Source organism: Pseudochaenichthys georgianus, chromosome 9, assembly GCF_902827115.2.
Source record: "Pseudochaenichthys georgianus chromosome 9, fPseGeo1.2, whole genome shotgun sequence".
NCBI classification, from domain to species: domain Eukaryota; kingdom Metazoa; phylum Chordata; class Actinopteri; order Perciformes; family Channichthyidae; genus Pseudochaenichthys; species Pseudochaenichthys georgianus.
Genome location: NC_047511.1, coordinates 31,175,308 through 31,196,304, shown reverse-complemented (window position 1 = coordinate 31,196,304; position 20,997 = coordinate 31,175,308). Strand labels below are relative to the sequence as shown.

Genomic DNA, 20,997 nt, shown 5'->3' with positions numbered 1-20,997 from the left:
GGGGTGGCGAGAGAACCACCGGAGGCAGCAATAAAGAGTCCAGTTAAATAACCAACTGTTCCGTTGTCTGTTAATATCCAAGATATTACAACATCTACAGCAATAATGATGAGGCAATAGCCCCGCCTCTGCTGCTCACCCCCGCGTCAAAGTAAACTGCACCCTGAATTCAGATTATTTATCTTTCTCTCGCGAGTGAAGTCTAATCTGACAGGACGGAGACACGCAGCTCTGCTCACCTGCAGCTCCTCCCGCTGCAGCAAAACACACACTTCAAGTCAGATCATCGCCCTTAGCTATTTTAATTACCTCTCAAACTCCCTAAACTAGTTATAAATATGTTTATTTTTACAGTCGGCCGGGTCACTCATTACTGTATCAGCTGCTGCATGAGACAGACACTGACGCTGTCCGAAGAGAGGGAGGAAAAAGAGAGGCTCCGTGTATTTTATCATTATATTATATAGAGTCGTTATTCATTTGTTTTAAAGCTCAATAAATAACAAAGAAGACCTTTGACCGGCACTTTTATCATTTTGTCGGAAGATTTAAACTTTAATACACGTTGACTGGCGAAAAACTCTGCCCGGTTCCCTCGGCCCCCACCGCGGAGAATAAACAGAAGGGCAACCATGACAACCATGCTTCTTCGCTGCTTTTGTGGAGGAAGTTACAGCGCCACGTACAGGCTCCTGCATATGTACTGCAGCTTCTCCAGCGGTTGGAGCTAAACGGAGCGGTCTCGTGTGGACAGACACTATCCGGATAACTATTGCATGTGGACGGAAGCCGTTTGCGATTGCGTTAATCCTATGCGTTTAGCCGTTTTCGTCCTCGTGGGGCCGCAGCCTTAGTTGAGTACATTTTTATGAACACATATTTGGTAAGCACAAGACTTACAGAAATGCTTTTGCATGATTATTTGAGGACAAACACAGTTTCACAGCTCTAGAAAGGATGAGCTTGAAAAAAAAAATGACAACAGCTGCCATGCCCCTATCATCTTGGTTACCTGGAAATAAACTAATCCGTCACTGCTGCGATCATTTACCTTGGAGACATCTTATAACGTACTGGTTGTACTGGATGAATCGCTTCCTTGTGCTGAATTTTACACCAAATGTGACTTTTACTTGCGCAACACAATCTCCAAAAACATGACAGCCCAAACGCAAAAGCCAGCAGGCATCAGAGTGGAATTCAGTCGAGTAGCCCAAACTAAATACCCCGGCTCTGCTACAGCGTTTCAAGAGAGGCATCTGGACGCAGCAAATTCAGTTTTCCCCCCTTACTCTCATTCACTTCGACAGCCGATGACGTTCGCTCCCCTGGCTTGGAATCTGCAACTGCTGCCAGCAAGAGTCAGTGTGTGACTGACACACACACACACACACACACACACACACACACACACACACACACACACACACACACACACACACACACACACACACACACACACACACACACACACACACACACACACACACACACACACACACACACACACACACACACACACACACACACACACACACACACACACACACACACACACACACACACACACACACACACACACACACACCTCGTCAGAGCAGCTGGGTTCAGGTTACATTTAAACAAAATAATTCACCTCCACACCCCTCATCTGCTAACACACACATCGATCTAAAGTATACTCTGCTATTAAACCTGCTCACCTTATGTCTATATGACATTAATAAGGGCAAATCCAAACAGATCTCACTGAAAAGAAAACAGCCACAAATAACTTAGCATAACTTTTTTTTACCTGCTGTGACCCCCAATTTCCTCAGACAGTGGAGCTTTTTAGATTTCCTGCTGCTCTGACATTTTTGACATTTAGTTTACAGTAGCCTACTGTGGCCATCAGATGATACTCAGATGATCACGCAGGAGTTTTATTTCACTGTATACTCATCATCCATAAAGTATCTTCCACAGAGACCGGAGAGCAGCGCCTGAGGAAGATGGAGCTCGGATGGCAGTAGCCCACTCAGTTGGTTATGTAACGATCAATTTGATTAAATAGCTTATGGGCTGTGTCTAACAGATAGCATATAATATAATGTGGCTTTATATAAGAGAGCGGTCACTTTATGTGATGGTTCAATACGATCAGAGCAGCTTCTCTTAGTCGATGAAAATCCATGAGTTATATTTTCCACTCTGTCATGGAACAGCATATTGATTGTAAATCCCCTTTGATCCTAAGTTTTAAGCAAGTTGGTTTAATCCCCCATCTGTAGGTTCCTCTAATCAATGAAGAGTGCTCACAAAGTCTTGGTGGTAAACCCCAGACCAGCACTGTGTGAGATCGGTCTGACACAGAGGAGCCAAAGAGCGAAGGGAGCTGGCACGGGGCCTGCTTTGCCGCTCCTGGCCTGGGGATATAAATCACTTTTATTTCTACTCCACTTGCACTGTTTTACTGATTTGGGAGGTGTGAGGACGCTGGCATAAAACATGGCAGTGGAAACTGGGCCTTCCTGCTGTGCGTCTCTGGGAGCATTTGGACAGAGGATGCATGCCTCTTGCTCTGGCTTGAGACACACTTGCATAAACAAACAGGAATAAACACTCTTTTATGCACTCCATTCACATTATCCCACTGTTGCTGGTATGTGGCTGAAAGTAAGACTCTGTGTATACTATCACCTTCCATACATGAGTGAGAAGTCACCAGCACACAGGGATCTGTTTGGCTCTGGGCCCTGTAAGATAAAACCCCTAATGATTCACAGTTTAAAAAGGATACTCAACAACCTGTGACACATTTCAGTGTGTGCAGAGCAACAAATGTGAACTCAACTGTTGATCTACTCTCTTTTGTAGGGCCATTGATAAAGCCGCGGAGAAAGTCATGTTTCAGCTATTAACTCAAAGACCCGTCTCATCCCATAATGTGAAATTGTAAAAGGCCCTTTCTCCCACACACAGGGGGTAGCTACTGGGTGAGCACCAATGGAGCTGCTGGGACAAGCCCTATCTGTCATGGGTCATTAACTGCTCTTATTAATTCATGAAGCAGAATTCACCCGGCCGAGTCGTGCTCTTCCCCCCGTAAAACAAAACGACCAGATTGACCCGGGGGTAAAACGCATTCTTCGTTAAGGGTTTTGACAGCAAGTCAGCTTCCGGTTTCACTTCATTAATCCATTAGTTCCCATGAAACTCTCCCCGGCCTCTCTGGCAAACCTTTTTACTCCCAAGTATGTCATCATGTGAGATAAATGGAAGGAGGCGCACAGTCTTTTCCTGCGTCACCCCGCAACTCCACAGAGACTGTTGCCACATAAAACCACGTGCTGCCTGCAACCAAAGTTGTGTGTGAAGTTGTTGGAGAGTGTGCCTCCAAAACTGATTTACTTAGATTTTGAAGTTATAGTTAAAGGTTACATGATTTATATTTAAAGTATGACACACACATACAGAGTTCCAAGGAAGTATGAGGCTGCTGTTTACTTTATTTGAACCCCCCTGTACACAAAAGGTTCAGGGACCTCCAGAAGACACAATCATGGCATCAGACTAAATTATGTTACCTGCAGGCCTTCTTTCTGACCTAATGACTTTAGGCTCGTCTTCTTCAAAAATAGCCATTTATAGCATTATATACCCCTATTTGCCACATTACACCTGGCCTTCTCATTGGACAGCTCCACTGATAACCAGATTCTTCCTCTGCAGGCCCCATACACCGATTTCAACATCAGTCACATCATTACTGTTCAAATGGCAGCTACTCTTCAACCATGTATTCCATGTAATCCGTTTGTGCCTCAGCATGTAAAATGTTGCGAAAGAGCGCATTCATTTGCACAGACAGCGAAAGTCGATGTGGGAGGCATAATACCCCCCCCCCCCCTCCCATGCATGTGGGATAACGCATATTATGATTTGTCAAAATCAGTGAGAATAAAATTCACAAGATTGATTTAAGGTTATAATTGATCAACAGAATAAAAACGTCCAATTAGATGTGTTGATGGTGTCTGTGCTAGATCATACGAATGTGTTTTCCCCCTCTGCTGCATCTGTAGGATTTACCTGCTGTACTGAGCCTACAGTCCGCAGACGTACCTACTGCCGTCATCATTACGATTATTCCCACCTTGTCTGCATATTGAGCGCAAATATGACAGGCCTACTTACTATTTGCACTTAGCTTTTTTTAATGTGGCAACTTACCCTCTCTCGCTTTTAGCAGTACAGTGTTGGCTACTATGTTCTCCAGCTCCATCAAAAAAAAATCCTAAATGCAGGGGTTTCACAAGGGTCTGCAGCAAAAACACCGTCCTTTAGCTTGTACGCTGTGTGTATTATCTTCACTTTTTGACGGTATCCGAGCAAATTTCACTCATATCAAAGTCGTAATGGATTAAACAGGATGTCATAAATGTGCTTGCAATGTAAGCCGAGCATGGTTCTTGTTGTGGTCTGGAAGTGCGGCGTTGCATTTCTACTCCAATCCCCCCAAAACCATTCCATGCGTAATTTGGCTGCAGTCTCTCCGACGCAGAGAATACTCAAATTGGAGGCACCGATGCAAGCGATTGAAGCGAACCGGGTTCTTTACAGCGGATTCTTTACAGCGGTACACCCGGACACTACCAGCTTTACATTAGAACGACAGGGGTTGGTTGAGCGAGGACATAAACGCGCGCCCCCCTCCCCTGTTGGTGCGTAATCGAAATGGGCTGGGCCTCTCTGTGAAAGCTGCGTCAAGCCAGAGACAGTAACAACTCTACCGGAAGTGAAGCTAAATTGTCACCAAAGTAACACCTTGTACTATTTCTTTTGGCATTGACCTGTGGTGCATTGAAGCCAGAAACAGCAGTTGCAGAATATAATAACAAAATAAAATAAAATGCGATCACAGTAAAACAGCTTATTTGTCTGTGTCTTCCTCTCAATGGATCTGTAACACCTCTTCACATCAGTAAAGCAGCCATGTGAAGCAGCACAGGTGTTTCCACTTGTTACCTGATTAGATCTCCGACCAGTAGGGGTCAAATCAGGTAAGAGGTATTTGTCATGTTACAGTGCTGGAAATACATGCACATCTTCTAAAACCCTTGTTTTAACTCATACAAGTGTTTGTTTTCTTTGTCCTCTTGATTAAAAATGCACAATGTGACATTATGAGACGATGGGCCCCTGGACACAGAAATACAAAAGGCCCAACCACCTACATAGGAGCAAGCTAAACGGAAGTTGTGTAGCATCTTCTGATTTATTTTTGCCTCTTTTGTAGTTATTGTTTGTCATTTTGAGTCTCATTGTATGCATCGATTTAGTCATTTGTTGTTTTTGTGGTAGATTTGAGTCTAGGTACATGTCTCTTTACATTTGTATTTAAAAGTAACTGACAAGGTTGTGCCCCAGGGCCTGTGCCTGATAGGCCCGTTTGGCAATACATGTATGCAAAAATGTAGGCCTAGTTTAAATTTGCAAATAAATGTATAGTATAGAAAAAGGGGTATTTGGTAAAGTCGCCCCCTGGTGGTGTAATTTCTAAATGAAGAACATACCTATCCTTGTGTATGTCCTTGTATGATGGATACATTGCATTAGGCAGCTTCTTAAAGATAAAACGTTTTCATTTGTGTTTTTCAAAGTACTGGGTTATGACACGTCAATTGTTAAAGACCTCTACACACTGCAGATTCATGCAATAACCCATCATTTATAATGAATAGCACCCTTTTATTTGAACAGCATGTTTATCTGTGCCATACCCAGGTCATTAGGTTCATGTCTTTATCCCTTGTTGGTAGCATTTGAGAAAAGCCCAGAACCTGACATTCCAAAAGGAAATATAGTTAGTAAATATTGTAATGAACATTTTATTTTTAAGTTGGCTCATGATCTTGATCTCCCATCATCTCTAGTTGACCATAAAGCAGGCCTACATGATGTCACCTACAGTGTGGGTTAGTATACTTAATGGACATTACATTTTAAAAATAGTTTATACACCTTATGTAGGGGCAATTTGCTCAATAAGGTTAAGACAGATCTTATTCCTATGCCCTTATGCATATAGTCAGATAAAAAACTGATTATGCAGTTCCTATAGCATATTTTACCCCTCTCTTATTTTACCTCCCAATTAATTTATATCCCTTATGAATCCAATGCAGCAAAGGACTTTTATTTTGAAGGAATGCCGGAATTCATACTGTTGTAACTGTACAAACTAAGCTTGACTTATTTCCTCCTTTTTTTGCATGCAAGCTGCTGTTAAGTGTTCCATGTATATGCAAAAAGAAAGAACATGCATTGAATCTAGGCGGAAGGCTATTTCACTTGTTACCAGGATAACTCGTAGTAGTTTGTACCTACGATAAGGGCTGAACACCGCCAGCCCTCTGCTGCAGCAGCCGGGGTACAGGACGTGCTGAGCTGCTGCTTCATATTAACTCACTGTATCGGTCCGAACGACTAACAAGCTTGTTATTGACTGATGAAGGCAGATAAGATCGTTTTCTCCGGACGCTTATCTTTATAAACAGGACATGCGGAAGTCTGACTGATCTAGCCTACATTGAATTACTTACATTAAAGTCCCCTTTCCTCTAAGATAGAGCATAACAAATGCTCTGTTGTCGTCTGCATGTTGGTTGTAGCTCCATCACACAGGACCAGAAGGGCACTTGCTGCTTTGGGCTCAAATAACACCAAATATATAAAACTGTAATGCCTTAATACTTAATTAAATGCAACAAAATGAAGTAAAAAAGAATAGGCAACACGGTCACATGGTGTGGTGGCACAAATTTGTCCAAGCATGCCATCCATAATGAAAAACTAAACTCTTTAATGGAGCATAGCATGTAGTTTTGTCAATAGCAGGCCCACATTTCTCCAAATAAAAAGGCTTAACATATCACCGACATAATAGAAAGTGCTGCTGTAAAATAATTGCTAAATTGTCAACAGAGTGATCGTACATAAACACATGATTCTTTCATTGTTTCTATAAGGTCCTGCAAAACAGCAGCTATCACATTTCTTTTCTCCAAATGAAATTAATACAGTACACTACAGTACACAGACCCAGCATGATGCATTAAGAAGGAAAACACTCATGTCTTAAATTCAAATTGAACATAAAACGTATCAGTCCGATACAAACTGAGAAAGGGGCTCATGGATTCAGGGTTAGTATTCGTCTAAGTTATCGGCTTTGGGTATTGAAAGGCCTCGGTCCTTCAGTGCCAGCATTTTGACTTTCTCCGTCTCCTGTTTGGATTGCTGTTGCAACCTTTGCTCCTCCAGAATCTCCTCAATGGAGACTTGTTGAAGGACTGTGTCAGAGGGCTTATCCATATCCTGCATAGAGAAAATTAAATCTGTCAACAGGCCTAAAACAAAACTCATCAGACATCAGCAAACCGCTCACTGTACTTCCCATGACAGCTTGATATTAAAGAGATAGTTTGGATGAAGTAGAGTTGTATGAGGTCCATAGTCAGTGTATTACACAGTAGAAAGCTACATGTGTTTAATCTGCTTAAAATGTATCAAAATCGTTTTAATTGTTTGTTATATTTAGAACACATCCTTAACCCTTCCATCAGAAAGACCTCTCCGACAGGAAACTGGAGCTGTTATCTATGCTCTGTTCAAAAGGCAGGAAACAGGAGTTGCAGCCTTAATTTGTTAGTTTGTGTTCTATGTTTTAAGTCACTTCATTTAGTTCAGATTGACTAAAGTCCCATCACAAAACAAACATTCCAACCAATTGAGGCTGCAGTTAAACCTGCAACTTGCGCATTCTTGGAGGCAAAATTAGTTTCTCCGTCAATGGAGTCTGGAGGCTTTGAAGAGAGCATAGATCAGGGGTGTCCAAACTACGGTCGGGGGGCCAAATGCGGCCCGTTGTCCATTTCTAATTGGCCCTCAGCTAATTCTTAAAGTATAATGGTATATGGCCCAGACCTGAAACTCGTGCTCATCTTATATTGTACTTCTTAAATATATATGTGAGCCTATATTACACAGTAGTTTTCATGTGTTAATAAGCCCACTATTCAAAGACATTCAGTCAATTCAAACTGAGAACATGTTCTAATAAATCTTTGTTTTATTTCCATAACAAGCTTTAAATAGACCCTTCATAATTCCCTTTATAAGCAATCTGAAGCTTCTGTTTTAAGGGATGTTTCATCATATTCAAGTAGAAAGCATAATTGACCTACATTTGATTGATTGTGCTTAATTGTAATTGAACCTATGAGGCAGTATACCTCACCTCTAGTGAGGGGCCCAGGCCTTTGTATGTTTTTCTGTATGTGGCCCTCAGTGAAAAAAGTTTGGACACCCCTGGCATAGATATTTATAACAGCTCCAGTCCACCCTCAGAAAGGTTTTTGTGGTGCAGGGTAAAGCAGTGAAAATATTCTAAATGAAGCTGCACTTAAAAACAGATATGCCTTTTTTTCTTTCTTTTTAAAAAAAAACTGGGTATATTTTTTTAGGTAGCTAAAATACATTTTCTTGCTGACCCCGTCCCCGGCAATACATCGCTTTGCTCCCAAGCTGGTAATCTTGTCTGCCAAATTGGGGGTGTGCTGAGTGACTGCCATCTACTGTAGAATAAACTAAATAAAAATATGAATAAAAAAACCCATCTTCAAAAACATCCAAACTATCCCTTTAAGGCTTGGAAAGAATTGTTTTCAACAATGATATGGACTTGCTGTTGACCAAACATTCTCCCCCCCCCCCCCCCCCCCCCCCGTTATACCCAGCATATCATCCTGTTTAGCTTTGGAGGCTGTGCTGCCGTTGAAATGCAGATTTAACTCTTGCCATGAATGAATCACTGCCATTAATGTGTCTGCATATAAACACATCTCACCTCTACAAACACAGCTGCAGCCTTGTTCACCATTTCATTGTTAAAATTAATGAGCATTCGTAAAAATACATTAATTAAGAGGGGCCAAGCTCTTTTGTTCTAATTTAGTTAGTAACCTAGTGATCTACTAGCCGAAAAATAAAAATACATACACATAATTTTCACTGCTTGTTTCGATACAAAACAGGCAGTAGCCACTTATTAGTATTACTAGAACATAGAATAGGCAACACAAACGTAGACTGAACCATCTCTGATTATTAGACTGCGTTAGGATCCTTGGCCCCTTTGTTATGTGAAAGACCACACACACACACACACACACACACACACACACACACACACACACACACACACACACACACACACACACACACACACACACACACACACACACACACACACACACACACACAATGACCCACACACACACACACACACAACGACCCACGCACACAACGACCCACACACACACACACACACACACACACACACACACACACACACACACACACACACACACACACACACACACACACACACACACACACACACACACACACACACACACACACACACACACACACACACACACACACACACACACACGCGACTTACTATCTCTCCAAGTAGCACTACATTCTCTCCTCTCACAATGAATATTCCTCTGGGGATGTCACCAAATTTTTTCCCCACGTGGATGCGTTCAACTGTCTGATGAAAAACTAGATTTGCTGGGGGGACAAGAGAAACAGGTTGGAGAAATAAACTGCTGAGTTAAAATGACATTTTAAACCAAACTCTTCAATAAATAAACACATCAGGGGGTGGGAAGTATATCAACAATGGTATTGAGCCAATATTAAATGAGCCGATATTCTTTGGCTTGTGTTTTGCAGCCTTATCGAGTCAAAACAAGTGGTGGATAATTAAATAAATCATACCAAACTGATCAATGCTTCTGAGGTAACCGATCAGTGTCCTGCCATCTCGGAGCAGCACCAGGTGCTTCTCTGAAAAATAGACCAACACATGCATGGTTAATGACAACATTAAAGCGGTTACAAATGATCCAGTTTGTGTCAGACACGATGCCACATCTTTGAACGTTTTCTCCGCCAAACCGTCTCCATCTACCGGAGCGGCTCCTCCTACAGGACTTACTGTCGATGTCGTCAATGAGGCTTGCCGTCCCTGGTACGTAGTTCATCTTGGGCTGCTTTTAATTTGCTTCTTATGCCTTCATGTAACGTCAAGCCATGAATGTTTCAAAATATGTTTCTCTGAAGTGAAGTACAGGAAGCGTCTTTATACACGCCTGGGATAAACTTCCTGTAGACACTTAACCCTTTCAGCGCTGCTATTTATTTCATGTTCTCTTCATTACGTTTTTAGGTGTAGCGTTTGAAGAAAATATATTTTAATAAATGTAAAACCAAAGATAAATATTAGTTATAGATACAAATATTCGTTAAAATGATAAATATGATATATTTATGACGTGTTTCCTATCGGCTGATGCACAGGCGACACCAGAGATCGTATAAAAAGACAGATTCGGAACAACTCAACACATTTGCTTGTGTAACATTATCTAAACACAAATGAATTGTTCCATCAAACACAGCCAAAGTCTCCTCCACGTAATGGAGGTAACACGGAATTTATTGATCAAAAGATATAACATCGAACCTTTTTTTCATATTTATTGAACAATTATTTCAGAAAAAGGCATTTGGGGCATATGAACAGAACACAGAAAAGACAAACATAAACAAAACACAAGTGGTCACTCATGAATGAAGGTGTTTAGCAATGTGTTGAATTGATACTTTTTCACAATGTAACTATTTTTTGTATAATTTCATTTCGTTACGAAAAGCGACACATACTGGGGGGAAACCATAGGGGGAAACTAGAGAAAATGTCCACCACAGTTTGTGGTTGCAGAAAACTAGACGCGGAGTGAGAGCTCTTGATTTCCTCTCGTGCTCTTCGTTAAAGAGACAGTACAGGATTACTCGGAGCCATTCAATCATTTCCTGAATCCACTCAGACGATCTGTACTTCTGTGGAAAAAACGGCGACATTGTTGTCAACAGCTGGGACGAACATACGGCTCAGACAATACACGTTAGACTTGTTAAAGGCTTTTACAATGGCAGATAACAGGACGGAAGCCGGGGAGCGCGTTTAGCTGATGCACCATCTTCAAATGCAGTCAAATCGGCCCTCGACTTGTAACTCGGGGAATACTAACCAGAACTGGAATAACACCATGGCAAGTGACACAGCTTCGACAAAGGGGGTTATCCTCTGTCTTTTCAAATGTGTTTTAATTTTCATGTTTGTACAGAAAAGCGTATTCACCCTGCTAGCTCGCATTAGGTAAGAGCTCTATTCATGCTAGTTTCAAGGCTAACGGAGCTAGCTGGCATTATATAACGTTGATAGTAACCGCTACACTGTGTCACGTTCATCTGGACTTGACCCCACTGATGATAATACTACAGTCGTATCAACCCGCACATGTTTATGATATATATTTCCTTAAATATTCAGCGTGGCCTGGTTTCTGTTAGATGGCACATTAGTGCTGCTCTGTGCAAAACTAGTTCAGCAAACATATAGTGTCAGTGCCAATGTTTACTCAGTTTCTTCACGAAGGTGGGGATTTCGAAAGCATTTACAATCTCCTGTCTGCTAGTACCAAGTACAGCTCACATTAAAAATGACTCTTGGTACTAAGAGACATTTTCAACTCCTTTTTTAAATGACCTAACACGTATGTAGTGCACTTATGCATGCATCACATGCATAAATAAGCACCACAATTGTCATTTGCAGTGGTGTAAACAAAGTAACCAAGTACATTTACTCTAGTACTGTTCTTAAGTACAATGTTGAGGGACTTTACTTGAGTATATCAATTTGTTGCTACTTTATACTTCCACCCCACTACAATTCAGAGGTTAGTCGTGTACTTTTACTCCACTACATTTCATAAATAGCCTTAGTACTTTACATATATGGATTAATGATGTGAAAAATAATTTAATATATTTCAATAGAATACATATATATATCTATCTTAAATAATACTTTAGTTACACCTGTAGTAGAACTCACACTCTGAAATGGATAATTCTGCATAATGAGTACTTTTACTTTTGGCACTTTCAGTATGTTTTCATGCCAATACTTTTGTACTTTTACTTGAGTAACATTTTGAATGCAGTATTCCTACACTCTGGTACTTTTACATTTACTTAGGTACAACATCTGAGTACTACTTCCACCTCTGATCATTTGAAATAGTCTATTGCTCTATGTTATGTATTTGTAGGTGTTAAATATATATTATATATGTTGCATTGTTTGAGACGCTTGGGCAAATAAGCTATCCATTGCAATGTGATAATACAATATATAAATCTTGAAAGTATTCTGTGTTCACAGGACGCTCCTCAGTATCCAGGGTACCCCTCACATTACTGGTATCCGGAGTCTCATGCAACAGGACACTATGCAAACACCTATCCATCGGGATCAGATGTCCCACCACAGTACAATCAACAGGTAGAACATAAACTGGCCCTTTTTTTAATCCTCGGGTGTACAGTAGCAGTAAATCTGCTCATTATCCTTAAGTCTCTTAAGTGCTTTCACCCTTCCCTCACATATTCTAATGCCTATGTTGTAACAATTACATCACTGTGATACAGTAACACACAGATGAGGGAGGGTCTTAAATTAATCCCCATCTCTTGTGCTTTCGATGAAGGTAATGCCTGCAGGTTATCCAAATGGCCATGGTGTCTACAGCCCAGCGCAGAACCAATACTCGACTAGTGGTTTCCACCCGTCCAACCCGTTTTACTGTGCTGACGCTCAGAGACAGGCTCCAGGGCCGTACCCCAACCAGGCCTGTCCTGCCGAGCAGAGCAGTGGGCCGTCTGGGCAGCCCCACCCCCAACACCAGCATCATCACTATCCTGGTCCACAGTGTCAAGGGGTGAGGACATTCGTAAAATATGAAATGATATTAAATGTTGATATCGTCAGTGTTTAATGACCTTAGTTCCTTCTCGCCATCATCTCGTATTATTCATGGACTGTTGTTGATGAACATTTTTGGGGTTCCTTGAGAAAAAACCGCATGAATGAGGTGTGAATGGATGAATAATGACTTGTAAATATAAAGCACTTTTAGTAGTTGTAAAGACAGGATAAAGCGTTGTATAAATACCATTTTAAGTCCTCTTCTCATTTACCATTTCTTCATAGATTTTGATTATAAAATGAACACTGCTCTGCTTCCAGGGTCCTGGATATCCTACTGGGGCATACCCTCACTACAGTGAAGGAGGTCATGCAATGCCCGCAAACCCCCCGTACCCCACTGGCCAGCCCCTCCACCCTAGCCCCCAGTCTGATGGATGGACGCACTCTGGAGCGTATGCCCCCCCACAGCAGCAATGGCAGCCAGGCCAGCAGCCTCCACAAAACCACTACGGCAATCCTGTCCGTCCGTCCCACCCTCCAGCATGGCCCGGGACTGGAACTGGAGCTCCACCACCTTACCAACCCAAGGTATGATCTACAGCGGCTTGATTTCAATGTGGTTGTCATGATTCATGGTTTTTATTTAGGGGTTTTAATGAAAAGATAGGCTGATGTAAGATGTAAAAAAACTCACAAAGTATCGCGATTCTCAGGAGTCAATTCATTTTGAATCTAAGAAACCTCCGTGATAATTGTTCGATAAGGTACAATCAAACTTGTGATCCGAATTTCATAAACTAGAGATATAAGAACATCTTTAAAGGTCCCATGACATGCTTTTCCAGTTATTACCTGTCCCCTTGTGTGTTATGTAGCTTTTTATGTAAACGGTCTGCAGAGTCACAAACCCTCAAAGTACACCCTGTAGCGAGTAAAACTCTAACACAGAAAAGACCTGTCTATGCTGCCCCAGAACGCCTCGTTGGAGATTTCTCTTTTTCCATTTTTTTTCTTCCGGAGTAAAGTGACGTAACGAATCCCAGGTCCAAATGGACCAATCCGTGGAGCTCCTCACACACACACACACACACACACACACACACTCACACTCACACTCACACTCACACTCACACTCACACTCACACTCACACACACTCAGTCAGCCTTATCTTTTCTCAGCCGCGGTAGTCCGCGGAGTTTCGCCGGCACACACACTCACTCAGCCTTATCTTTTCTCAGCCGTGTCTCCGCTGATCTCCACTCACGTGTGTGTGCTCAGGCTGAGTTCCGCAGTGACTCGCTGTCTCGCAGACCCCACGCAGCAACCAGGAAATACACCTCACACTGTCCGCTCCTCGATCCTCAAAGGGCGGAGCAGCGAGCCCCGCAACGTCCCGCCAACACGGCACCCAGACCCCACGCAGCATTCTCATCTGTTTGTCATTACTGGTGTCATTTTCTGGTTGCTAACAAACGCCATTGTAACACACAACATCACAATTATTTACATTATTACAGTGGGTTCATAGGGAGGGGGGGCAGGAGCTCGAACAAGGTGTGTAGGACAGAGAGTGAATACACATACTATACAGAGATGCTGTATGAGAAACCAATGTAAGTTTGGAACATTTCAGAATATAAATCTATTTTAGTACACCTCAACAATGGAATTATGATCAGCAGAAATGTCCATGACATGGGACCTTTTTTAAATCGGTTGAAAATCAAATTGATAGTGTATGATTTTACAATTCTTATAAGCAGTTTTGATGGATGAAAGTAGGAGGTGTGTAAACAGAGGTAAATTGAGAGTTGAACGGACTTTAAACTGTTGTTTGAACCTTTGTCACTTGACTACCGTACTTTTCGGACTATAAAGCGCACCTGCATATAAGCCGCAGCAACTAAATTGTCCGTCTGTCTTGCTCTCGTTCTGTCTCTCGGTTCCGCTTTTACTTTGGCGCGCTACCTGTCTCACTATTTTCCGGCCTCCAGCTTTTCCTGCTGGAGCCCGCCGCTTAAAGGTGGCGGGCGCGGACCAATCATAGAGCCCATAGTGTTAAAGGTGGTTAATTTTACCTGTAAAATCCATAGATTTAGGAGGTTCCCTAGTGGCCGTTAGCTGTACAAAAAAAATGGGGAAAAAAGTCGCGGCTTATAGTCCGAAAAGTACGGTAGTTCAGAAAATTGGCGATTGTCGGTTGTTGTTAGTGTCAACACAAGTCAGTCACATTCACTTTTTTGAGAACTCTATTTTGCCTACTGTCCACTCTAAGCCTGTGTTTTCCTTGTATCTGACTTGCTAATAGAAATATTAAGCAAGGCAACAAAGATAGTGCCCATAAGACACCTCTCCATGCTTTTAACTACTCCACTACTTGTATGGCCTTTACTGAAAAACCTCACATAGTCACTTGCCATAAGTTGATTTTCCAGAAGTAAGCCAGCTACAACCGTCACTTTTCTTTGCAATGGCAACATAAAAATGGCCATCACTCTAACCACCCTGCTATGTTGATATGAACTCTATGCATTAAGCCGACTAGAACTAGTTCCAGGACATATAGGAATTACGTTTTATGAAACCAAATCCATATCAAAAGGTCAAATTCACAATAATACAGGCATAAAGGAGTATGTATATATGGGTTAACATGGTGTAATGGGGGTTTTAAGATTTAAGGGTTTTCAAATATCTTGACAGTCTTTGGTTTTATGTTGTAGGACCAGCAGCACCAACGTGCCCCACAAGTGGGACCTAAACTCAGGCCAACCCCATCCCTGAATGCCCCCAGTGGAAAGCCTGCCGAAATATGTTCACCTCCCCAATTGTACAACAAAAGCGGGAGAGGTGATCCTAATCCTTCTCAAGCTGAGCCCCCGCCCCAGGCGCCAGCTCCAGCCCGGGCCGGACCCCAACCCCTGAGCGATAACCCCAGCCTCGCCAAGGTCCAGCTGGTCATGGCCAGAATGATGCTGCTGCAGGAAGATGTGGATGAGTTTGTTGGCAGAAAGTCGGACAAGAGTTATCGTGTTCTGGAGGAGCTGCTGACCAAAGAGCTGCTGCTGCTGGACTCTGTGGAGACTCAGGGACAGGAGGCCGTCCGGCAAGCCCGAAAGGACGCTGTGCAGAAGATCCAGGCCATATTGGACCAGCTGGAGAAGAAAGCCTTCTGAACTGGACTTATTTACTGGTTTGTCGGTGTCTAAGTCTTGCTGTTTTCCTCTTCCAGATCTTCCATGGACACAATGAAGGTCTACTCTTCTCTCTTCTTCTCTCTGAGGGTTTTTCCACAACCATGATATAAAATGCCTGAAATAACTGGCAAAATGAAATGGAATCAACCTTGTAAAGCCTGATAACACTGGTATAATTGTGTTGGAAGCGCAGACTGACGGTTGTACATATCATAAGTTACTTTGAATCTCAGTGAGTGACTCTGCTGGACACACAACCTGACACTCTTACTCAGCTTTTTCTGTAATGTCATGCCTTTGCCAGCATAATGCAGGGCTGAGTGACGGAGAGATTAATTTATTCACATTTTCATGCTGTCCCTCAGGATTGTGGGTGGGTCCGATCCTACATCTAAGAACGTCATTCCCCGTATATTATTTCATCTCATAGTCCGTTTGCATGATATGTCTCCAACCCTGATGGAGGCCAAACAGTTAGTTGTCCATAGTCCCATCATGTCTCTGCAGGAAGACGTGCAACGCTTTTCTTTGTTAAATAGTGCTCCCAGCCCTGCATGCACTATAAAGTCCGACAAACATTAAATACACTCATAACATCTAAAAGAATATGACCGGGCATGGAGCGTAGCAGATTAGTGAAAACCCTCTAAAGATCGCTATCCCTATTATTCCAGATTTTGGATGAAATGTCCTCCTACCTGCGGACCTAAAATCCAACCTATATATGAATGCCATGTATTTTACTCTAGGAACTACTGTTATTACAGATACATAAGGAACACTTTAAGAACTACTTGAAAAACTGATCAATAGTTATTTTAAAAAATAACTACAGGAAAGTTAATTGTATTTTCAGGATTAAGTGTTCAATATTTTGCTGTAAAAGATAAAGAAAAGGATAAACTTTTTCAGTAATGTTTTCTGCTTAAGGACAATATTGATCACAGCACTTGTGAGTAAAAAGTGTTTGATTTGGACTTTGTTTCTGTTTACTGCCGCACCAATATCCTGTTTTCCACAATTATTAGTTTTCTTGTATAGAGTAGACTTTTTTTCCAATCATCTTGATGTGTTGATTTAGAAAAAAAGGAGTGCCATATTTCAGGGGATGGTTTTAATTAGAAAAAAAATAAAATGAAGATGACAAGCTTTGCATGAAAAAAAACACCGGTCCTATGTGTTCATTTTCCTGTGCTGTTATGTTTTATGGAGCACAACTGTACAGTTTCAGATGTAATGCATGTTTCCAACACAAGATGGAAATCCTTGCCTGACAAGTATTGAAATTGAGAAAATAACAGAGAAATAATTAAATGTCAATATATTTTCTATCTGTGATCAAATACATTTATTATCTTTCTCGCTGTTTATTATTGCTCAAAAATAGACGTTACAGAGCAAATTTAAGAAATATTTAGCTCTATATTAAAAATGGCAATTGATAAAATCCAGTTTCATACTTAAAAAGAAATGGAAACAACATTTTAAAAGTGGAAACAGACTTCCCATCACTCCCCCTGCTAGTCTTTTCAAATGGTGTTTGTGCCATCACCACAGTCGCAAAGTCAACTGTTACTTCAGTTATTCCACTATCCACCCTTTCCATTTCAGGGGATAATTACTGCTAATAACCTAACACAGGTTTACTACCAGGGAAAACTAAATCGCAATCCATTTCCTGTTGCAGTTGTACAATACAGGATTCCTTTTCGACGTTAAAGCCTTTATTCTCCCAGTAAATCGCACCAAGCAAGGACAGATTTGTACAATGAAGGTAAGGCTAACATGCAACCAGTCAAAATGCAAGGGGTCATTATTCTGAAGCAATCTATGTACTATCAACATTTATTAGTAATTATAAAAGTTAAAGACAAAAAGGTCTATTGCTTATTTAAATAATTTAATAATAGCCTGGTTTTGGTTGTCAAGTGGAAACTGCTGCATGGGTCCAAACTCCCTCCATCTGCCACTCAGCATACAGGCCTTTAAATAGACAGCTATTTTAATGCAAAAGCACAACACAGGCCCCCGGGGGCGTGGGGCTCGGGATATATTTAATGTGAGGGTCAAATGGCCTGACAAAACTTAGAGCACCCTGTGCCGAGTACATCTGAGGCAAAGAAGCTGGAGCCTAGAATCACCTGGGTCATTTGTGCTGGTAGTTTGACACAGTTTTAAAAGCCTGTTGGAAAAACTGTATTTTCCTCTGATAGACGTGGCCTCAAACTGCATGTAGGTTTTTTCTTTTTGACTTGTTGTACTGTTTGCTTTTAAAGGATCAGAAGTTGCCTCAGAAAACCCTGTGCTAAGAGAAGCACACAGAAAACGTGATGTCCTACACATCCAAACTTCCCGCGTCCTGGAATGATACGCCTCCCCCTCGGAAGGTGGAAATTGACCTGAGTTCACCTGGATTGGCGGTGTTTGAGTTGGAAAGACTCTTGTTTACAGGCAAAGCAATCATCAGCCATGCAGACGAAGTGTGGCCAAGGCTTTATATCGGTGACCAGTAAGTTACTCACTTTTTATCCAGCCGATTGCCTCACTATGCATGTCCTTGTAACGTTTTGCTGTGGACTGTATTTTTCAAAATATCGTGTGTGAGACATTTCAACAAATATTACCCAAGTCTAGAGTTTGATACAGTCCAAATAGGCGTAAGAGGAACAGATCATAAATCAGGTTTAAATGGGGTATGAGTAACTTAAGACCCCCCATGTTGCATTCCGCATTGGGAGCATGCGTAAACTACAGTTATGTTATGTGAGAGTTTCCACTGATGTGTTGGCATGAAAGCATGTCTCGGTCATGCATGATTCCAACTTGCATGTCTGAAATTGTCTTTTAAATATTAATGATCACTATGAAATACTTTACATGCATGTGTTTCCTCGAGAAACACCTGCTCTGTTTGTCTGTATATTCGACCTGTTATATGTGAATTCAGAGTTTTGCGCTTTTCAGGAACAGTGCAGAGAACCGGGCCGATCTCACCAAGCATCGAGTCACACACATCCTGAATGCAGCTCACAGCAAACGGGGGGTGCAGCCAGACATCTACGAGTGCATGGAGATCACATACATGGGCATAGAGGCTCATGACTCCTGTGGCTTTGACATGAGCGTCAACTTCAGGGCAGCAGCAGACTTCATCCACAGGGCTCTCAGCAGAGGAGGTGAGGGGAGGGGTAGAACATTAATTTAAAGGCAGTTGTCTTTTAAAAATAATCTTCAACTGGCAAGATGGTTTCAGATTCTTAGCCGAAATATACAGTTAAACTGATTCCACACAAAAATGAATAGGTTAACTGACTAAAATATATGGGCTCAGAACAGTCTCATAATACACACATGCACACAGAAGAATTCACACTTGTATTTCCGGATCCACACTTGTGTTTTTCAATGCACACACAAATGTGTTCCGTTTCATATACATGTAAATAAAATCCAAATACAGAAAAAAGTTTTACATATGTATTTTTGATCCTCACATATTTGTTTTCCGTTTAAAACCTCTGAACCTGCAAACACAAACCGCTTTCTGTGCACGGATCACTGTGCATTCGTGTGTGGGTTTTTTGAGACTCCCCTGACGGTCACCCGATTCGTACTTGTAATATTTCCTATCTATAGCCAATCAGATCTCTCCTTCATTCTAAGCCAATCACATGAGCGAGCCCCCACGAGGGTATGATTTATTGCGTTCATGACACTTAATATACGCATTTTGCGTATTCAGCTCGCTAAACAGAGGGCGGAGCTTCAGGTGATCATGCAGAGCTGCGTGTCTCCGTCAGCGCTGGTCTCCGTCAGACTCAGCAGCTGATCTGATCTCTCTCTCGCGTCCGGTTACACTTCACTCGCGTTTATGTCCATATCGATCATATCCAGCTCTCCTGATCGGCCTTTATATTACATTACATTGCATTTAGCTGACGCTTTTATCCAAAGCGACTTACAATAAGTACATTCGACCCGGAAGACACAACCTTGAGGAAAACAGAATCATATAAGTACATCAGGTTTCATAGAGCCAATCAGTTCAAGTGCTACTCAACTTTATAGAGAGCACCGATCAAACTATTAAGAGTGAATATCGGCCGACGGCCGATAATGACCGGCGGGGCTCCCCCCCGTTGACAGTTCACTGTCTAGCACTGGCTTCGTAGTGCACTGATCGATTAGGCTAAGCTAACCTGTAGCTGCTCCCTGCACAACAACTTCATGCAGACATAAATAAAGCAGCTGTATTCGCCATACACACATTTAAAACGGTTTTGCCTGCCGTTTTTGTGTACACAAGCATTCATCAATGGTTCGGAAAGTGGCGCTGTCCCTTAATAATATAACTTTAGGCTTGTATTTGCGTGCATTTCCTGTTCGGAAAGTGGCAATGTACTGAGAGTGGACTGGAGGTGTCCTGACATTAGCGCCTGCAGGCAGGCTCACCTGTCAGCTCCCGACTGCGCAAAATGCGTACATGAAGCGCTACATCATGAACGCAAGAAATCTACCCTCGTGGGGGCGCGCTCATGTGATTGGCTTAGAATTGAGGAGACATCTGATTGGCTATAGATAGAAAAAGTTACAAGTAAGAATCGTCAGGGGAGTCTCAAAAAACCCACACACGAAGGCACAGCGATCCGTGCACAGAAAGCGGTTTGTGTTTGCAGGTTCAGAGGTTTTAAACGGAAAACAAATATGTGAGGATCAAAAATACATACATACACTTTTTTCTGTATTTGGATTTTATTTACATGTATATGAAACGGAACACATTTGTGTGTGCATTGAAAAACACAAGTGTGGATCCGGAAATACAAGTGTGAATCCTTTTGCGGATCATTAAATACAAGTGTGAATCCTTCTGTGTGCATGTGTGTATTATGAGACTGTTC

At 41.9% G+C, this 20,997-nt stretch overlaps 4 protein-coding genes across 4 annotated transcripts in view; 2 read left to right on the top strand and 2 right to left on the bottom strand.

Moving 5' to 3' along the window:
- The window catches only part of grk5l (G protein-coupled receptor kinase 5 like), a 35,771-nt gene extending 31,070 nt beyond the window's left edge, over positions 1 to 4,701 (bottom strand). Inside the window, exon 1 of the mRNA XM_034090863.2 lies at positions 4,216 to 4,701. Within this exon, the coding sequence (XP_033946754.1) occupies positions 4,216 to 4,267 (52 nt within the window). The 5' untranslated portion in view covers positions 4,268 to 4,701. The remainder of the gene's footprint in view (positions 1 to 4,215) is intronic.
- Positions 4,702 to 6,825: 2,124 nt separating this feature from the next.
- Positions 6,826 to 10,219, bottom strand: lsm1 (LSM1, U6 small nuclear RNA associated). Its single transcript, XM_034090276.2, has 4 exons — positions 10,058 to 10,219; positions 9,838 to 9,906; positions 9,512 to 9,627; positions 6,826 to 7,362 (listed from the first exon to the last, which is right to left on the bottom strand). The coding sequence occupies exons 1-4, from the start codon at positions 10,101 to 10,103 to the stop codon at positions 7,192 to 7,194; spliced, it is 402 nt and encodes a 133-aa protein (XP_033946167.1). The 5' UTR covers positions 10,104 to 10,219; the 3' UTR covers positions 6,826 to 7,191.
- Positions 10,220 to 10,892: 673 nt separating this feature from the next.
- bag4 (BCL2 associated athanogene 4) lies at positions 10,893 to 17,073 on the top strand. The gene is made up of 5 exons (XM_034091766.1): positions 10,893 to 11,174; positions 12,353 to 12,472; positions 12,678 to 12,908; positions 13,217 to 13,486; positions 15,623 to 17,073. The coding sequence occupies exons 1-5, from the start codon at positions 11,094 to 11,096 to the stop codon at positions 16,073 to 16,075; spliced, it is 1,155 nt and encodes a 384-aa protein (XP_033947657.1). The 5' UTR covers positions 10,893 to 11,093; the 3' UTR covers positions 16,076 to 17,073.
- A 1,119-nt stretch (positions 17,074 to 18,192) lies between these two features.
- The window catches only part of LOC117452604 (dual specificity protein phosphatase 26-like), a 3,593-nt gene continuing 788 nt past the window's right edge, over positions 18,193 to 20,997 (top strand). Inside the window, exons 1-2 of the mRNA XM_034091312.1 lie at positions 18,193 to 18,605; positions 19,061 to 19,272. Of these exons, the coding sequence (XP_033947203.1) occupies positions 18,427 to 18,605; positions 19,061 to 19,272 (391 nt within the window). The 5' untranslated portion in view covers positions 18,193 to 18,426. The remainder of the gene's footprint in view (positions 18,606 to 19,060; positions 19,273 to 20,997) is intronic.